This window comes from Drosophila navojoa, chromosome 3 (genome assembly GCF_054131105.1).
Source record: "Drosophila navojoa isolate 15081-1374.11 chromosome 3, UAZ_NAV_1.0, whole genome shotgun sequence".
In the NCBI taxonomy this organism is placed as follows: domain Eukaryota; kingdom Metazoa; phylum Arthropoda; class Insecta; order Diptera; family Drosophilidae; genus Drosophila; species Drosophila navojoa.
The window spans coordinates 4,876,321-4,895,198 of record NC_142891.1 but is presented as its reverse complement, the minus strand read 5'-3'; the positions used below and the strand labels follow the sequence as shown (position 1 = coordinate 4,895,198).

The window sequence follows — 18,878 nt, the reverse complement described above, 5'->3', positions numbered from 1 at the left end:
AAAAAAAAAAAGGAAAAAAAAAAAAATAATAAAAATAAAAAAACAATTAAATGAATAAATAAACAAATAAATAAATAAAAAGTAAAAGAATAATTAAATAAATAAATAAATACATAAATAAACAAATATCTATATATATAAATAATTAAATAAGTAAATATATATAAATAAACAAATATCTATATATATATATATAAATAAATAAAATATACATAAAAAATATGTTTATATATCTATACAATTATGCAAGTGCAAAATATTTATTTAAAAATAATCTTGTACACACTTGATATGCAAGAACATTCTCATATTATATATTGAACAACGGCCCAGCCGAATGTTTCCGCTCTTGATAGCATAAGCATTAAACATGAGCAACGATTGCCTGGGTTATGCGATTAGCAAGCCAACACAGTAGTCTCTCCCCTTTGAGTAGATTCCCAAGTCAGATAAACAATAGGAATTGATTAGTTAATATCATAGGCAGCTAAACAAAATTATATTAATGGAAGACTCGAGCGAATCGAGTTGCTCGGCACTCCACCCAGACCCGACGGCAGAGGCGAACAGCGATACACAGGGACAGCAGCAGCAGCAGGCGGGTGGGGTAAATAATACATTGAAGGCAGACCAAGGCGAGGGGATGCAGGAGCAGGACGAGGAGGAGCTGGAAGAGAAGCCCATGTGCAGTGCCGACTGCCATAAGACAAAGAAACGCTTCACGGTCAAGAAATGGAATGCGGTTGCAATGTGGGCATGGGGTGAGACATAAGTAGCACACTAAGCTGCTTATTAAACAATATCCGGCTGACTGTTACACATTTACCGTTCCGTGAACCTCCGTAGATATTGCCGTAGATACCTGCGCCATTTGCCGCAATTCGATAATGGATCTGTGCATCGAATGCCAAGCGGATCCCAATCAAAATTCCTTCGAGGAGTGCACCGTCGCCTGGGGCGTTTGCAACCACGCCTACCACTTCCATTGCATCTCGCGCTGGCTCAAATCGCGCTCCGTCTGCCCGCTGGACAATCGCGAATGGGAGTTCCAGAAGCTGGGCCGTTAGCCTCGGCATGGCGAACTTGTAATACGAAATCGTTGAACGCTGACTCAACGTCTTGAACTTTATCATTATTTTGTGTGTTAATTATGCAACGTTTCGGCAACTGGCGCAAGATGCGGGAGGGCGTGGCAGCGGCCAATTATCATTTTTGTGTGCGCTGGCAACTTTTGCCGGCACTTAATAAACGAGGCCGCGGAGCCGCCACGGCGTACGCTCCGTCTGCTGTGCAACTCAAAACTTTATCCGCCGCCTCTTGGTCGAGCTGGATTATCAATTTTGCAGCCCGCTCTTTGCGAATTGCCAACCTTTGAACTTTGCGCAATAAGTTCTAGGCCGACCGTGCACTTAGCGACGCCAAATTCGCTGAACAGCGTTGAGAATTTAGCGGTTTTTAGAGTGAGATTGAAGCGGCGCAAAGTTATTAGTTGAAGATTGAGTTTGGGCTTACTTAATATTGGTGGGAAAGAGCATATAAGCGGATATAATGGGTTGATGAACACGGAGTCAGCAACGAAACCTAGATTCCTAAGAGTGGCTCAGTCGATTTAGCTTCATTTATAAGCTTTCCATGTCCGTCCAAGCGTCGTCCATCCGACGGTCTGTCCATCGTTCATCTGATCGTCCATTCCGGCGTCTATGCTACCGTCCTTGCCTCAGTTCATTGTCCAAGCTACCTTTCGACTTTACTTCTATACGAAAATTCGACAGTCTTCAATGATTTTATTGTATAAGAAATATTTTATAATCCATATATTTGACTTGGTACATAAAGTTTGGGCTCTATCGACAGTTTTTTATTTATTTTTTATTTGTTATAATTTTTTTTTTTTTATTGGAGACTATGATTCATCTAAACCTAAAATTAACTTAAGAATTAACTCCGATAAGATCAGGTTTCTTTAAAAATTCATATACAAAATTGATTGCGATATTCATTAGAGTGAAATACATAGAGAATATATTTTTGTATATTTTTCTTTCTTGATATATTGCATAGATATATACTTAAACAGTTTGAAGTTATGTAGATATTTACTTAAATACTTCAGCAATTAAAGATTTAAATAGAGCAAAAATTATGAAAAATTCCTATTCAATAGAAAAAAACTCGTCAATTTCGTTTTTCGCATCGAAAAGTTGAATTTCTTGTACTTTCGTGAGCTCTAATATCCTTCGGCAGTTACTTAGCCCGGCAACACTGAAAGTTTTCGTTTTGATCAAGAGCTCATCGATTTTATGAAGTGCCTCGATGCTCGTCTCAGCTGTCAATTAGCCGTGCGTTGCAAGCACGGTGCATAATTAAATAGAATTACAGTTTAATTGTTGGCCAAGATGTATCAACACACGGGCCCGCATCTGGATTGTTTGCCTGCTGTCTGCACACACACACATACACATACACACACGTCTCATTCCTGCAGACAGCCAGGCGGAAGCACAACAAATTGGCAGCTCTCCATTCAACTTGTCCAAAACTTGTCTATTTACCCTCGCTCCTGCCCTTGGCCACGCCCCGCTCGTTGCTTCTTTTCATTTTTTGCACGAAAATTAAGTTTGTTTTCCATTAAGTTAAATAATTACAAAATTATCCACCACTCAAAGGCTTTGGCTGTAACTAAGAGTAGCTCTTGGGTGCGTGCGCGTGTGTGTGTGTGTCAGTGTGTGTGTGTGTGTGTGTGTGTGTGCTTGTTTTGCTGAAGTGGCGTAGCTGCTGCGACGACACTTAGAACACTGCCGAACCGGAGCGGCAGCTGCACTTTTCCGTGTAACTGACAATGATAGCTCTGCCTGCTTGACTGACTCATTATCTAGCCAGGGCTGCCGAAGCACCCAAAAATTTGGGCTGACGGAAGTGATGGCAGCTGAAGTAGAGAGAATTATTGAAATTTAAAGAGAGAATGGCAAATGCATCAGTAACACTTTACCTTGCATATTTCAGTCTGCTCGACATAAAGTTGTCTGCCCTGCACAGCCTCAATAAACAGAAACCTTGTAAATGATTTATAGAGTAGTGCCTAGAAAGCGAGTAAAAAAGGAGTGCGAATATTGGTCTAGTTATTGAAGAGGACAAATTCTGATTGAGAGCAGAGAATAGGATGTGGGTACAAGGATGATTTGCGTAGCATATATGACCTAAGGGGCATTCTCTTATAGAAGATGTTCATATCCATGATTCATAGAAAATTATTGATATAGTTTGCATAATTTTTACAAATTAAAAAGAATATATATTATTCTAAATTTTATATATAATTACAAATATTGATGTTTATATATATAATAAAAATTATTATATACATGACATGATATATGTTCACTATTTTGTTTACTTCTTTTTAAATATTTAAAGGAAGATAATTTTTTTTTATTTTTTTTATATTTTGTTAATAGGTGTAGTAAAATAATTTTTTCTTTTAAATAAAATTAAAAGACAAAAATAAAAAGACACACCTATTATTCTTATTCACACAGTTAGAAAAAAATTCTCAAAAATTCTAGAAATTCTAAAAAAAAAAACCTTAAAGTGTTTTACATTTGTTGTCATTTTTTTGTCTTTGAAATAAATATATACATTTATTATTATTTATTTTTTTTTTATTATTTATTTATTTGTATATTATTTTTTATTACTTTTTTTATTGTTTTTTTTTTGTTTTTTTGAGTTAATAATAATATTTGCATTATTTATTTTACAACATAATCTTTTATACTTTTTTATTAAAGTTTTAATGTCTTCTATGTTTGCTTTTATATTTAATTCCTCCTCAATTTCATCACAAGACCAGAAATCACAATAATATTAAAAACATAAGACTCAGGACCTTTTCCATTTCACATATATATAAAATTCCACACTCAAGCAAGCTTATTAACACAAATAGTTTATCGCTTCAGCTCAATTTGTTTTCAGCCCTGGCTCCCACGGTTGTTGAGTCTGGGAGAAAGTTTTGCTTCAGCGCTGCTTCATTTAGTTGTTGTTTCATTTTTTTTTTTTCGCCTGAACCAAGGCTCATTATCTTTTCATTCGTTTTTCTTTTACTTTTACATTCGGTTCCTTTCTGCATTTGTCTGCCCGCTGCTCGCTGCTCGGCGCTTTTCTTTTCTTTAACGCTTCGCTAATCAAATTCAACATTTTTCCGTTTTAATTTGACAATTCGAAAACAGGCCAGCCGACGCAGGGGGCGCTGTGTGAGAGCCAACAACAGCTGTGCGTTGTCAATTGGAAAATGATAAAGTGACGCGGCGAATAATGAAAATGGAAATTGGCATAGGAAGTGAAACTGATAACTGTGCAATGGCGTTGACAGGCCCAAGGCTCTTGCTGCCGTCGCTGCAGCAGTCCGAGCGAGTATTGAGCTGCTGCTTAGTTCTTGCTTTGTCGCGCAGCAACGACCGCCCCCAAGCCCCCAACCGATTGTCTTTGAAGGCGACCTGCAGTGCAGCTGCTGCGCTAAATGCATTACAATTAGCGCAAATTATCCGTGTCCAGTTGCAGCAATTGTCTTTAGCTGTTGGCCGTGGCAACTTGATTGAATTTACTTGCCGAGCGCGTGACTGGCCAGTGGCGACGTGCTGCGTATGCCATATCAACTATGCGACATGGCGTATGAGTCATGCAACATATTAAGTATACGCGCTTTTCAACGAACATACTAGTTGCCAAAAGTGGACAGCATAGTTGAGTGTATTTTGTTAATGTAATCTGAAATTTTTGAAGTCAGGTGCGAAACGATGTCTATATAATAAAAAAACTTATATTTTTAATCAAAATAGTCCTAACTCTCTGTGAAATTAAGTTTATGAATTGTATACAGAGCTGCCAACTATTCAGCAGGTGAAAAGTGCAAGAAAAAATTAAGAAATGAATTTAGACTCTAGGTAAAGCTCATTTCAAAAGTATTTTTGTAATATTAATAGATGCATATATAGTTGAAATAAATCCAAAATAATGTAACATAGAGAAAAATATGTTGTAAATGTATGTATATATTATATGTAATGTATACGAATGTTTATTTAACAGAAAAATTGCTACACGCTGAGTTCAAAGCAAAAGAATAAATATCGCTTAGTGTAAAAAAGGAATAAAAATCTAAATAATTTATAGCCATCTCGCACATATATATATATTTTTTTTTTGAATGAATATTTTTTATTATTATTCTTTTTTTATATTTCTTTTCATTACATTTTTTTTTTTTAATATTATTTTTTTATTTTTTATTTACATTAATGTCAGTTTAGTTACTTAAGCTAACTATCACATCCATGTATTGATAAAAGACTATTTAATTTTGATTGTTTAATCTATATATGTTGAAAACATAGCTTACAATAATTTTATATGTATTTGCTCTGCTCAAAATGCTGAGTAAATTTCTTAACCTGAGCCTCGTAGGCCTCAAGAGACTATTCCTCCGATATATGTATGTACATATTTAAGTCAATAATTTTATAGCCAAATCTAACACAATCATTCGCCTATATTACGGTGCATTGGGCAAACGGCATATTAAATATTCATCATGTTAAGTATCCCATAGTGAATAACCCTACTTAAAAGTCTGTCCCCTGTAATCAGCTTTCACATTCTGATATATGTATATTAAAGTGCGTTGGCTTTATGGCATATTAAGTATACGCCATAGCAGCCGTTTAGTTGTCAAACTCAGCATTATTTCAAAATTTGCCAGACAGCTTCTCAACTATTTCTCTTCTTTTTTTTTTTTGATGTGCTAACTAGACAAAAGTTTAAAGTTGAATTTTTGGAGCATATTTTGTTTTAATTATTACAAACCGTTTTGTTGCAACTTTTCGTAATTTATGCATGGCTTTGGCGGCCTTTCATGTGTGTCCCACTCACTATCTCTATCTCTCTCTCTCTCTCTCTCGCTCGCTTTGCCCCTCCCCCTCTCTCGCACACTTAACCTCTTTCCCCACAAGCGAGCGCTTAGCTCACTTATCAGCTGCCTTGCAGGCAACTTGCAGCGGGACTGTTAGATGTCAATATAATTTAGGCAAATGTATGCAACTTTCTATAGAGCTATAGAGACAGCAGTGCCCATGCTCGACCACTCGCTCTCCCTACCCTGCCCTACCCTACCCAACCTCACACTGTGTGTGACACATTTAACTTTAGCAATTTTTAATCATAAAACTTTGCCGGCTCGATCTCGTCGCGTCAGTGCCTTCTTGGCATTAGCATATTTCTAATTCCAAAGTTGTAATTAGTATAATTTTACAGCTCTAATTGGATGATGATTTGCGCAACTTCATTCAGTCAGACTTCAGCCTTGCACTGGAAGGCCAGGCCGTAACCTTCATTTAGCTGGCAGTCAGCTGCCGAAAGTGAAAGTCATTAACATAAGTTTCTTATTAAAGGCTTCACACACGCACGCACACGCACACACACACACACACACACACACACACACGCTCACACATGTCTGCAGCTGCAGTCTTATCATCAAGTCAGACGTCTCGCTGGCTAGGCTTATGTCGTAAGACTCAAGGCTCAACGCTTGCCCCACACGTATGGCTGATACCTTGAGAGGCCTAAGGCAAAAGTCAGCCGAGCACAGGCCAACACTCTGCACACACGAGAAATGTGTAAATTTTTGAGCCTTAAGCATCATTCAAAATAATTTAAAAAAATAAAATATTTTGTCAGCATCCAACTTGACCGACTTCTCAGCTTTATTATTTTGCTTTAATAAACTCAAGTTTTTGTCAAATTTATTTTTTCTTTGAGCTCCAGCTTGCATAAATTTGTATTTAAATGTCACAGCTTACATCGCAATGCATTTGAAAACATTTTAAGCACGATTCTAATGCTGTAACAACATTTATTTTTATTTGCTGGCAAGATGTGAGCTTTATATAAATTGTTGTTTAATAGTTTCTCGTTCGTTTTGCACTTTTATCTAACGAGAATATTTTTTACAAAGGCAAGCACAAAATGTACTAAATCCTTGCTCAAATATCGTGTGAGCCTACAAATAAATATAACAAAAATCCAATGCACACACACACACAGAAGGAGGTACACATTGAGTATCGAATCGCATCCACTACAATGGGCATTGATCTAAGCTCTGAAGTCATTTTGAATGTTTTTGATTCCACTGATTTGTTTATTTATGCATAAAGCATGCAATTTTTGCATTTTACGCGCGCATCAGCAAAATGCTGCAATAGAGAGAGGGAGAGAGAGAGACGGGGCATGACTGAAAATATCTTTTTATTTCGTTTCTCTCTCACTCTCTCTTTGGCCAAAGTTTCGTGTGTGCTGAGCGAACTTTAGCTGGGCCAGAAAACTTAGATATTCCAAGCGAATGCACTCGCACGCAATGTGCACTGCAGTGCAGTGAAGTGCTCTGTGCGAGTGAGTTTCGCAAACAAATCAAAATCAAAATCAAAAATCGTGTGTGAATGCGACTCTCGACTCGTAAACATGGCTGACTCTGCCGCTGCCACTGTCCTTGCCAGTTGCCAGTTGCCCGTTTGTCCCAGCAGCAAAAGGAAACGGAAGCTCCACAAAACGATTTCATTTGCGCTGAACAACTTTTGATATGCATTTCTGTTCGTCTCATCTTTGTCCAGCACCACCCTCTCTCCCTCTCTCTCTCTCGCACTCTTTCTGTATCTGTCTGGCATTGTTTGCATTGACACGGATCGGCTATCAGCTGACAACTTGACTGTGGCCCTTAGGCAGCTGGCTGTGCGACTTGTAGCGCTTTAAACAACCCATAAAGCGAAGGTGGAAGACGTATGAAATGAATATTGCGTATACGCCATGCCAGACGCGCCAGCAGAGCGTTGACAAACGCACACAAACACGGATTTTCCAATTTTTATTATCTTTTATATATATACACATATTTTTTTCTCCGTTGCAATATATTCCCCTTTCAAGTGAGACGCGCACGGACCTCCGAGTCAGAGGAGTCCGAGTCACAAGCGGAGCAGGAGTCGCAAGCAGGAGTCGGAGACGTAGCATCTCGTAAGAATTGCTAATAACCAATTTCGATTCAATTCAAGTGTCAGCACAAGACGACAAAGATGATAATGATGATGATGATGATGGCCATGATGACGTTGGCAGCGTAGGACCAGCGGAGGCCAAGCAACCACAAGCCGCACAGGAAGCACAGCCAATTGAGTATTAATGGTCAGACTGCCGGCTGCTGATGCCAGCAACTTTCCTGCTTAGAATTATGGCACACAGACAGGCAGAGAGAGAGAGAGAGAGAGAGAGAGAGAGAGAGAGAGAGAGAGATGGCGCAAGAAAGTTGTAGCGGGGGCGCATTTGAAAGTAAAATCATACGTATTGGAAAAAAATGAGAGAAAAAAAATCATCGATGCTTCGGTTCGCTTCGCTGCCAGATCAAGGATGATATATGAGATTAGCTCAAGTGGTTGGCGCTCCCCCCTCTCTCTCTCTCTCTCTCTCTGTCTCTCTATCTCTCTCTATCTCTCTGCATCTTTTGGTATGGCAGCACGCCAAGGCGACACAAACTGTCCGATTTTATATTAATGATAAATTAAATTGTTCATTGACTTGAATAATTTTGTGCGTGTTGTCCTTTTGGGGTCGCATAGTTCCCTCGCAGTTGGCTCGGTATATGTGTTATGTTATCTCTCTCGCATGATGAATTGATGAATGCCATGCGAAAAACTCTAGTGTTAAATTATGCAGCTCTATTATACGAGCATTAGTAAATAATTGATGGCCACGCAGTTAGCGAGATGAAAGAGGATAACTAAATTAGAGGCAGGAGCAAGTCAACTTCGAAGGCAGGTTGACAGATTGTGGACATTTCGTCCAAATAAATGCAAAAGTAATGAAGTTCTAGATTAATTATTAAGCTGCTGCGGTCTGTGGGTAGAGCGAGAGCGAATGCCCCGAGCAAGTCGTGTGCCCAGAGAGCAGTTCAATAACTTAGCAATTTCATAGTTGCTGGCAATACATTTTGTTGTTTTTCCAACTATCTGCGGACCAGGAATATTTCAACTGAGGCCGACTCGCAGCTCGAGCGCAGCGCAGTGAAGCGGCGGAGCCAAACAATTTACAGATTTTCACAAAAATTTTAATTAAACAAATTTTGTGTGGAAAGGAAACATTGCCCCAGACCCGAGAGCCCCAGCCTAGGCCCTCTGAAAGTTTTCGCACGGTCTGCGACTTCCTTGGTCGTAGGAAGTTGGCACGAGCAACTCCGCTTCCAGTTTTTACACCATAAGTTGTGCCCAAAATAGCAGAAAACTTGCCACCGATAATATAAAAATGAAGCTACAAAATAATAATAAAGCACAAGCTCCCTTTCAACTATGCTGTCCCCTCTCTCTCACACTCTCTCCCTCTCTCTCTGCTGGAAATGCTGTGTAGGAAATGTGCAAAAGTTTTGCGCAGCACAACAACTATGCAGCAAATCCCAACAGCTGCCCCACAGAATGTTGACCCACCGATTTTTGGTAGGTTTTCGCATAAATCTGTGCGGCAGGCAGCTGGCAGCTGGCAGCATTTGAATGTCACCATTGACTGGCCCCCACTGCCTGACAGCAGGAGTCGGAGCGAATGTCTGTCTGTCTAGACTGCAAGCCATGCGCTTTGCTTATAAAGTTGTCTTATGCTCAACCTAAAACCAATGTCTGACTACCACTTAAGCGAGCTAAACATATAAATCTCGCAATGCTTGGTATTTCACAGTAACAATAACAACAACAACAACAACAACAACAACAACATCCAGCAGAAGTCAACAACAATGCGCAATTTTATTGCCAAACCTCAGACGTTGCGTATACGTAACGTAAGCCAAGGCAAGCAAAGCCAAGCTACAGCTACAGCTACAGCTGCCATGCATTGTGGCCGTAGGGCAGTTAAGCTGCAAATTTAACGTGGCTCCCAGCACAGTTTGACTTTGACAGTTCAGCTCTGAATGCTGAAGTGCTGGGGCGTTCTCGGCATTCACTTTGAGTAACAATTTGGCCAAAGCAATTTCGACTTAAAGTTTTGTCACATGTTCCACTCGACATTTGGCTCAAAATACTTGCGCAAACTTTTCACCAGCTCTTCGCCGCCTTTTGCACCGTAACGAAAACTAGAGCGGAGATTGAAAGCTGAAATGCTGAATGAAATTACCCCTATAGATGTGCGCAAAATGCAGCTGATACGATTTCCAATAATCGTACACGGGCAAATGTTTTTAGATATTCGAATATGTTGAGTTATGGAAATATTCAAATGTATTCGAAATTTGTGTGGGCGCTTGGGTTTGATAGAGTCTGTGAATCGTATCTCATTAACAAAGTTTCAACTGCCGAAGCAGAGATATTGCGGCAATATACAGTTTCATTCATTATTTTTATTTTATTTTAATATTTATATATTGATTTAATTAATTAATTATTTATGCATGCATATATGTGTATACTAATATATTTATTTGTTATTTTAAATGGATTTATTTATTGCACAAATTATTATTTTTATTATATCGAGATGGAATTAATCAATTTAAAATAAATCCTAATATCTTTAATGAAATATAACCTCAATTAATTATTTTAAATTAATTTAAAATAAGAAGAAAAAAATAATTTAATAAATAAATAAAATATATATAAAATTATACATACAAAAATAAAAAAAAAGTAAAAAGAAAAAATAAATTAATAATATAACTATTTATTATCATAAATAAGTTAATAAAATGATTAGAAAATCAATAAATGTATACAAAATAAATAATATTATAAATAAAATAATTAGTTAATTATTAAAATAGGCAAATTATTTGCAAACCCTTCTAAGCAAAAGAAAAAAAAAGAGAAAAGTGAAATTATTCAAACACTTGACAAATTGTCGCACCTCTTTATTTGCACTCGTGACACACATTGCATTTGTTGTTGGCATTTGGAGCGTGTCGCCAGCGCCATGATTAAAAATGAAAAGTGCAAAAAATTATATATTCCACTTACAATGCAAATACAGAAAGAAAGACAGATAGAGAGACAGTGAGAGAGAGAGCGCTAAGGGGGATGAGGTAGTGTGCCCATAAAATGGATAGACAATGTCGACTGAGTCGACCACCTGGCCATTATTTATGTTAATTGTTTGAGGCTGTGGCTGAGGCGGCGCTCATCATGTCTACTGTTTGTCAGCTCGAAAAATGGGGAAGAGCGCCAAGGCGAGACAACGATGTGCGAACTGAGCGTAGGTGTGTAAGTGTGTGTGTGTGTGTGTGTGTGTGTGTGTGTGTGAGTGTGCGTTATTAGGCTAATGGCTGCCCCATGGGCATTCAATGCTATTGTCTTCTCGTCTCCATCGTTGTGGCCGCTGCTGTTGCAAATATGCGATGGCAGGCTTGCTGGCCGGGCTTCCAGGCTAACTGCGAAAGCCACGCACAAAACGCATTGAGACACCATAATTGCAGCCAGTTGCCGTTGCCAGTTGCCAGTTGTCTCTGTGTGTCATTCAGCATTCATGCAGCTCTCTATACTCGACTCTCTGTCTCTCAATTTGTGTGAGTGTGTGTGTGTGTGTGTGTGTGTGTGTGTGTGTGGGGAGGCGCAAGTGCGTTAAGTGCAATAACAGCCATAACAGCAATTGCGCTGACAGGCAAAGCAAACGCAAAATGGAACACATTCAGCAGCAACAGAAGAGCAGTTTATATTTAGACTGGCTCACACAATAACCGACTCACTGACTGACTGACTGACTGACTGACTCTGCACTCTACAATCTCTCCTGTCTGGCCCTTGGCTGTGGCTGTAACAAATAAATTTTACTTGAGTTGACTTGACATGCTGCCAATTGAGCGCGAGCCTCGCCTTTGCCTCACGCCTTATGTCTCATGCCTCGTGCCTCACTTTTCGCTCCCCACACAAACAGGGTCAATTTGAGAGACGGCACACAAGTGAGCCCGAAAGGCAAGAGCTGGCTCAGCTCAGCTCATCTTAAAGTACATGCACCAACTGAGAATAAAAGAAAGCAAACTTTAACAAATTATGATGATGAAAAATAATAAGAATAATAATAAAACATTTTTAAATTTATTTTAAATAAAATTATGTTTGAAAATAATTGCTTAAAACAATTTTTGTAAATCTATAAAAAATGTGTTTACTGATTAATAATTTGTATTTAAAATTGTTTGTAAATTGGGCCAACTTTTTTTATATTATTATTATTGATAACATATCGAAAATTAAATAAAAAATAATAATTCATACTTTAAATTTTATTTTAAATAAAATTATGTTTGAAAAAAAAAAAAAAAATTCAATACATTATTTGTAAATCCATAAAAATTGTTTGCACGGGCTAATAATTTGTGTTTAAAATTGTTTGTAAATTGGAATTATTTTTTATAAATTGGAATATTTGTTATATGTTATCGATAACATATTAAAAATTAAATAAAAAATAATAATTCATATTTTAAAATTTATTTTAAATAAAATTAGGTTTGATATACATTATTTAAAACATTATTTGTAAATCCATAATAATTTTATTCACTGATTAATAATTTATATATTTTAAATTGTCTGTATTCTGGTATAACTTTAACTAACTTTTAATGATATCGATACCATATCGAAAATTAAATAAAAAAATATTATTTTATACTGGTTATATATTTTGTTATTTATTTCATTCTGGCCCAACTCTTTGACTTGTTATTTGGCACGTAAACTCATACGCATGTCATTATGAAAGCTTGAAGAAGAAGAATCATTGGAATGCCAGCTCTTCGAAGGGCTCAGGTTATGTCGTAGTCGAGCAGTCTCAACTAGATCACTCCAACTTGTTTATGTGAATGTCAATTAACGACTATGCCACCAAAGTTTCAGCAAGTGTCTCACATCTGTGCGGCACAGAGTCACAGCCAAGAGGAGTGTGCTCCTTGCGTTGCCATAGTAGATGATGGAATAATAGAGAAATGGAGAATAGGCTCGTTTCTGATTGTAGAGAGTTCCACATAGATCGAGGAGCCAGTCCATGAGTGCAATTGTGAAGAAGCGCAAAAAGATTACGAAGCTGAATTGAGAGCACGTAAATAATGTAATCAGTATTACTAAACAAACGAAATATATTATTGGGCTCATACCGCATTCTTGTATTCCTGACATTCTGTGCGCCGAGTCGTTCCAGTTGCTCGTTAGTTCTGCGAGACTCCGCGTAAATGTCCCTGGCAGTCCAAATGATCATTAATGTATTGCAGACAACCAGCACAGAAATGGGTGCTAGGAAATATATTGCATACGACAAGTCGCTCACTGGGGAAGAGTATTAAGAAGAGTATTGATACAAACTTTGGTTAGGCTCCACTTACTTTTCGCACTGCAATCGTAATAGGCATAGCCAATTTTCAAATGAACACTGATATCCAGATTATCCAACATAGAGTCCATAATAATTGTGATCAATAATAGGACAGCAGCAGTGCCCCAAGAGAACAGATTGTAGTGAAGGAATCGTCGTTTGGCGTCATTGTCGCCCACCTCAAACCTGTGCGAAACAAATTTTCGCCAGAGATCGAAGGCCAGAACTGTCAGCCAGAGGTAAACTGCCATTTTGAAAAAGAAAGCGAGATAGGCTAACAGAAAGATATATTAATATACTTCATTCAGATGTTCCCTTTCCGCTCCACTCCATCCATATGCTCGCACTCACCCACAATGTAGCAGCTTGCGCCAAAGAGAAACGTCTCTGAGTAGATCACAAAGCTCAGAGAGAAATCCGCTAAGATACACAGCAAATAGCAGAGGAAGCACTTATCATGAATATGCTTAACTCTAACCACGATTATGTGAATCAAGATCGTCAGCAGCAAAAAAACGAAAGAAGTCAAAACAACTAAAAGAGAAAAGAGAAATAGAAGATATATAGACAATATAGAAGAATTATGAATAATGTTTGTTTTTTTTTTTTTATAGTATATCCTTTTTATGAACTATCCATATAATATTTATACCTTACCGAAAGTCACGCCATGATAATGAATACATTTATAGCCCCACAGACCGTAGTTAAGTCCATTGCTTACAGTCTCATTCGGATGTAAGCTATAGCCCCACTTTGTTAGATATTCCACAGGTTCAGAGATAAACATGGTTCCATTCTACATAGGTCATATAAATATATCATATATAAACATATTATATTTTCAGTCTAGACCTTCAACTGACAAACGCACCTCGAACAGTTTGCAGCTGTCATCACAGAAAATATTAACGTACAGGATATCATCACATTTGCTGCGTATTCCTGGCTGCACAACAAACTGATCGAAGACTTCGGTATAGATTTCAGTGCCGTTGGATAATGTGATTGGAACAACATAGCTGCTAAGCTCCTTCACACATTTGCTTTCGTCAGACAAGTCGTATCGATGCCGATGACAAAAGTATCGTATGCAGGGCTTGAACTTGCAAACACATCCTCTCACATGCTCAGCGACCGAGCTGCGTGTGCCCCTGAAGACTATTTTATAGTTGTAGGTGCCAGTCTGATCTGGTGGTATCAAAACTCCCGCGTACTCATAGCTGCCATTGTCGAACCGTTGGCTGAACGTCAAGTCAACTGTATCGAAATAGTCGCAATCGGATATTTCCTCTGCTCCGGCTGATGAAATCAATGTCACGAGTATTCCAATAAATATCATTTTCTCCAATGCTCGGCAACATCCGCAGCGGACCACAGCTGGAACTCGAATGTGAAAAATTTTGGATCTGATTCCGCGTTTTTGTAGTGGGAAAGCGAACGTAGCCAGTGCGTAAATGCTCCTACTGATAAGGGAATGTACGTAATTGAATTCATGAAAGCTCGTTCCAAAATCGAACTTGAATCGAATTAGATTTTTTGCTTACGACATTTAATTGAAATAGAGCTGTAAGGTATTATTACTCATAAGTACTCATAAGTAAACCAAAGAATTTTTAAGTTCAATTGAGGGAATTTTAACCTTTTTTAATTAAATTATGTAATAAATTAATTATTTAATTATTTATGTAATAAATTATCATTAGTTAGCGGCTGAAAGTTTGTTGCTAAATTAAAATGTAAGCAAACATTTTATAAAATAAAATGTAATTTTTTTATTTAAAAAAACATTTTACATACATATATTTTAGTAATTATTTGTTAGCTTTAATTAAATGTATTTGATTTACTAAGAACATAATTATTCTTTCCTTTAATGAAACTGTTGGAGCGACCAATAAAAACTCATTAAAGTTATGTGAGTCGCACTATTCGAATAATCAGTTATGACAATTAATTGCCCAACAAAAAATTTTCAAATCTTTTTGTCAAGGGAATTCATGCCGAACATATTTAATAATTTTTTGATATAAATTTCACTAAATAAAGAACAATTATTCGAAGACATGCGAGCATGTGGCTTAGCTTTTCGTATTTTATGTATGTATTTTGTTTATATACATATATATAAATACATAAAAATATATATATATTTATATATATGCTGTGTAAAATGAGATTATCGCTGTTTTGTAACTTGAAGTGAAATAAAGTTCAACAATTATGAGAAATTGAGGTGCGAGTCGTGTCGGCTGTGATTTATGGGGCATTCAGCTTAGCACCACAGCAATCTGTGCGACTCTGTCAATTTGTTTGGCGCCGCTAAGGCTCCAAGTGGAAGAGGGCGGCACGCAGCTGGGCTAAAAACTGGGCCAAGTGAATAATTAAGCGGTTTATAAACATTTGTCTCAGCCGCACCAGAACTCGACGAAGTCGGCGTAACAAACAAGGTTCTTAGCTATCAGCCAGGAGCTTGAGCTTGAGTAGCCTAACCCGGCTACGCATTATTTATGCTAGCTGCTGCTGCTGCGGCTGCTGCTGCTGCTTCTGCTGCTGCTGGCCGCAAATGCTGGGGGTGTGTTTGCTGAGCCAACTGTAAACACAGCAGGCCGAGCCGGGGCAAGCCAACTGGAGCCAGTTGTTGGCCAACTTTAAAGTTAACGCTAATTTGCGAGGCCCTTCTTCGAAGGCAACTGCAACTATTTATTTTTAATCGCATGCTCCAATTGCAAAAACAATTTAAAATCAACTCGCTCGTTAAGTGAAGCGGCCGAGGCAAAGCCATTGGCTGCAGTTACCTTTCGACCATGGCGTCACCTTCTCCTGCTGCTGCTGCTGCTGTTCCTGCTGCTGCTCCTCCTGCTGCTGCTGGTGCATTTTCGACAAGTGCTTTTAACATTAAATATTCATTTACAGCATTAAGGGCACTCGAAGTCACGCGTTAACGGGCCAAAAAATGCTAGGCTATGTGGATAAAGAGCTGGGGCAGCTGCAGCACCAGCAGGCGGGGCGGCAGGAGGCGGGCAGGGCAGGTGGGCAGCAGCCAACTGCGAACGTGGCGCATCAAGCAAAACGGACACGGGCGCGCATTAAGTGAATATATATGCCTGGCCCAAAAAACCCAAACCTAAAAGAAAAACCGAAAAAAAAAAAACAGAAACTTGGCCACCTGCAGCGACCAGCAGGTGTTGGCCAACAAGAGTGGTTGTTGTGCTTGGCCCTTTGCGGAACGATTTGGTTTTGTTTCACTGCCATCGTTTCAGGGCCAAAAGCTTTGCGAACTAACACGAGAGCGCGATAAACGAGAGAGAGAGAGAGAGAGGGAGAGACCAGAGTCCTTTCTCTCTCTCTCTCTGCTGAGAGACTTTTTCTTGCTCGTCGGCTTTTAAAGCTTTGCCTCTCGTTTGACTCAACGCCAATTTTAGTGTCAAGCGTCGCCTGTGGCCATTCGCATGGGCAATTGATGCCGACCTAGACTTTTTAGTAACCAACTTGCAATTAACAAATAATTAATATGTTCCAATATTATGCAGAAATTTATTAAATATTGATATCAATTTTATTAAATTTGATTTTGTATTTATAATAATGAATATATAATATTTTAGATTTTGTAGATATTTAACTCTCAATAGAATTCGCTAGTTAGCTATGCCACAAATAGCTGACATTTCCTAGTAAAAATAGCAAGTTCACAAAACATTTTCATCAATCAATTCCAATGAAAATGAATGAAAATAAACAAACGCATTTAAATATAGAACTTGGGCCTTGACATATGCTGAGCAATTGTTTTGTTTAGTAATTAACTTTTTTTGTGGTTCAACAATTGAAAAAGTTTAATACTTGATTGCTAACGTCTGGGTTCATTGATAATTATCGGCTGGCGGGCTTATTTATAGATACGAATCAATTAATAAGAAACTTTTTAGATTTCGGTTGGAACTGAATTTCAACGGAAGTTGATTTCACACCCAAAACCCATTTATGCCCTATTAAGCATAGAAAAAATTATATATTTATGTGGGCTTAGGGCCACTAGGAGCTGCGATACATATGACAATTATGATGCCAAAATGCTCTAGCCAGCACAGTCCAGCAGCATTTGAGCTCTGTTTAATGATTAATGAATGTGTGTGTGCGTGTGTGTGTGTGTTTGTTTGTGGGTGTCTGTGAGGGAACATTCGCTCACAGTTGACTTCACAGTTGACATCAGATTGTGGCCATTGCTGTCAGTGGCCCCGTTGACAGCTAACGGATATTGTGACCACAGCGAGTAGATGGTGAATGTCAAAGGCTTTGGGTCAGAATCAATGCCTTCTCGGCTCAATTAGGCAAATTTAATTAAGTCTCGTGTTCACTTTTCGAATTTGAGCCAAAATCAATGTTTCCCAACATTTGCCAGCTCTGGCTGAGTGCCACCAAAAAAAGAAAAGAGCAAAGAAAGTCGAGCACAATTCGAAGTGGAGCGGCGAGGCACTTGGCAATTTATATGCAAGCCGCATGTTGCCGCTGCGTGGCACATGTTGCCAAACATTTGCTTCGACAACTTCTCACACACAGAAGCACAGCGAGGCTCACGCACACATACACATGCACACATTTATGGCGAGTGCCCAACACATTGGCAAACATAAAATTTAAACATGCATAGGCCAAAAATACAACGCAGGAAACAATACAAACACATAAACAAGCGCAGAGAGAAGTACAAGCAAGTATATGCTAAGAAAAGATTGGAGTCGTAACAATGACAATGACACTGACAATGACAGTGCCAATAACAATGACAATGACAATGACAATGACAATGACAATGACAATGACAATGACAATGACAATGACAATGACAATGACAATGACAATGACAATGACAATGACAATGACAATGACAATGACAATGACAATGACAATGACAATGACAATGACAATGACAATGACAATGACAATGACAATGACAATGACAATGACAATGACAATGACAATGACAATGACAATGACAATGACAATGACAATGACAATGACAATGACAATGACAATGACAATGACAATGACAATGACAATGACAATGACAATGACAATGACAATGACAATGACAATGACAATGACAATGACAATGACAATGACAATGACAATGACAATGACAATGACAATGACAATGACAATGACAATGACAATGACAATGACAATGACAATGATAGCTTTAATAATAATAATAATAATATAAATCGTAAGGAGACACAAAATGTAATGAGAGAGACAATATATGTATATTGGATATACTGCGAGTGCCATAGTATAGAGCAGCTGCTATTATTAAATGGTGTGCTTTGTTCTCTTTGCTCATCAACATTTATGATTTCATCGATTGGGTTTTGTGACCCTAGGGTATGTGAGTGAGCTGACGCTTGTTGTTTGCTTAGCTGCCGATTGCATGGGCTGCTAAGCAGCTTAAGTAGCAGCATACACACACGCACACACTG

At 38.2% G+C, this 18,878-nt stretch overlaps 2 protein-coding genes across 2 annotated transcripts; one reads left to right on the top strand and one right to left on the bottom strand.

Moving 5' to 3' along the window:
- Nucleotides 1-410: 410 nt before the first annotated feature.
- LOC115562720 (RING-box protein 1) lies at nucleotides 411-1,301 on the top strand. Its single transcript, XM_030384718.2, has 2 exons — nucleotides 411-761; nucleotides 847-1,301. Exons 1-2 carry the CDS (start codon nucleotides 506-508, stop codon nucleotides 1,065-1,067), a joined length of 477 nt encoding a protein of 158 aa, XP_030240578.1. The 5' UTR covers nucleotides 411-505; the 3' UTR covers nucleotides 1,068-1,301.
- Nucleotides 1,302-12,896: 11,595 nt separating this feature from the next.
- Nucleotides 12,897-14,883, bottom strand: LOC115562734 (putative G protein-coupled receptor Mth-like 11). The gene is made up of 6 exons (XM_089257021.1): nucleotides 14,270-14,883; nucleotides 14,120-14,194; nucleotides 13,747-13,927; nucleotides 13,406-13,669; nucleotides 13,181-13,349; nucleotides 12,897-13,110 (listed from the first exon to the last, which is right to left on the bottom strand). The coding sequence occupies exons 1-6, from the start codon at nucleotides 14,735-14,737 to the stop codon at nucleotides 12,897-12,899; spliced, it is 1,371 nt and encodes a 456-aa protein (XP_089113147.1). The 5' UTR covers nucleotides 14,738-14,883.
- Between the last annotated feature and the right edge of the window lie 3,995 nt (nucleotides 14,884-18,878).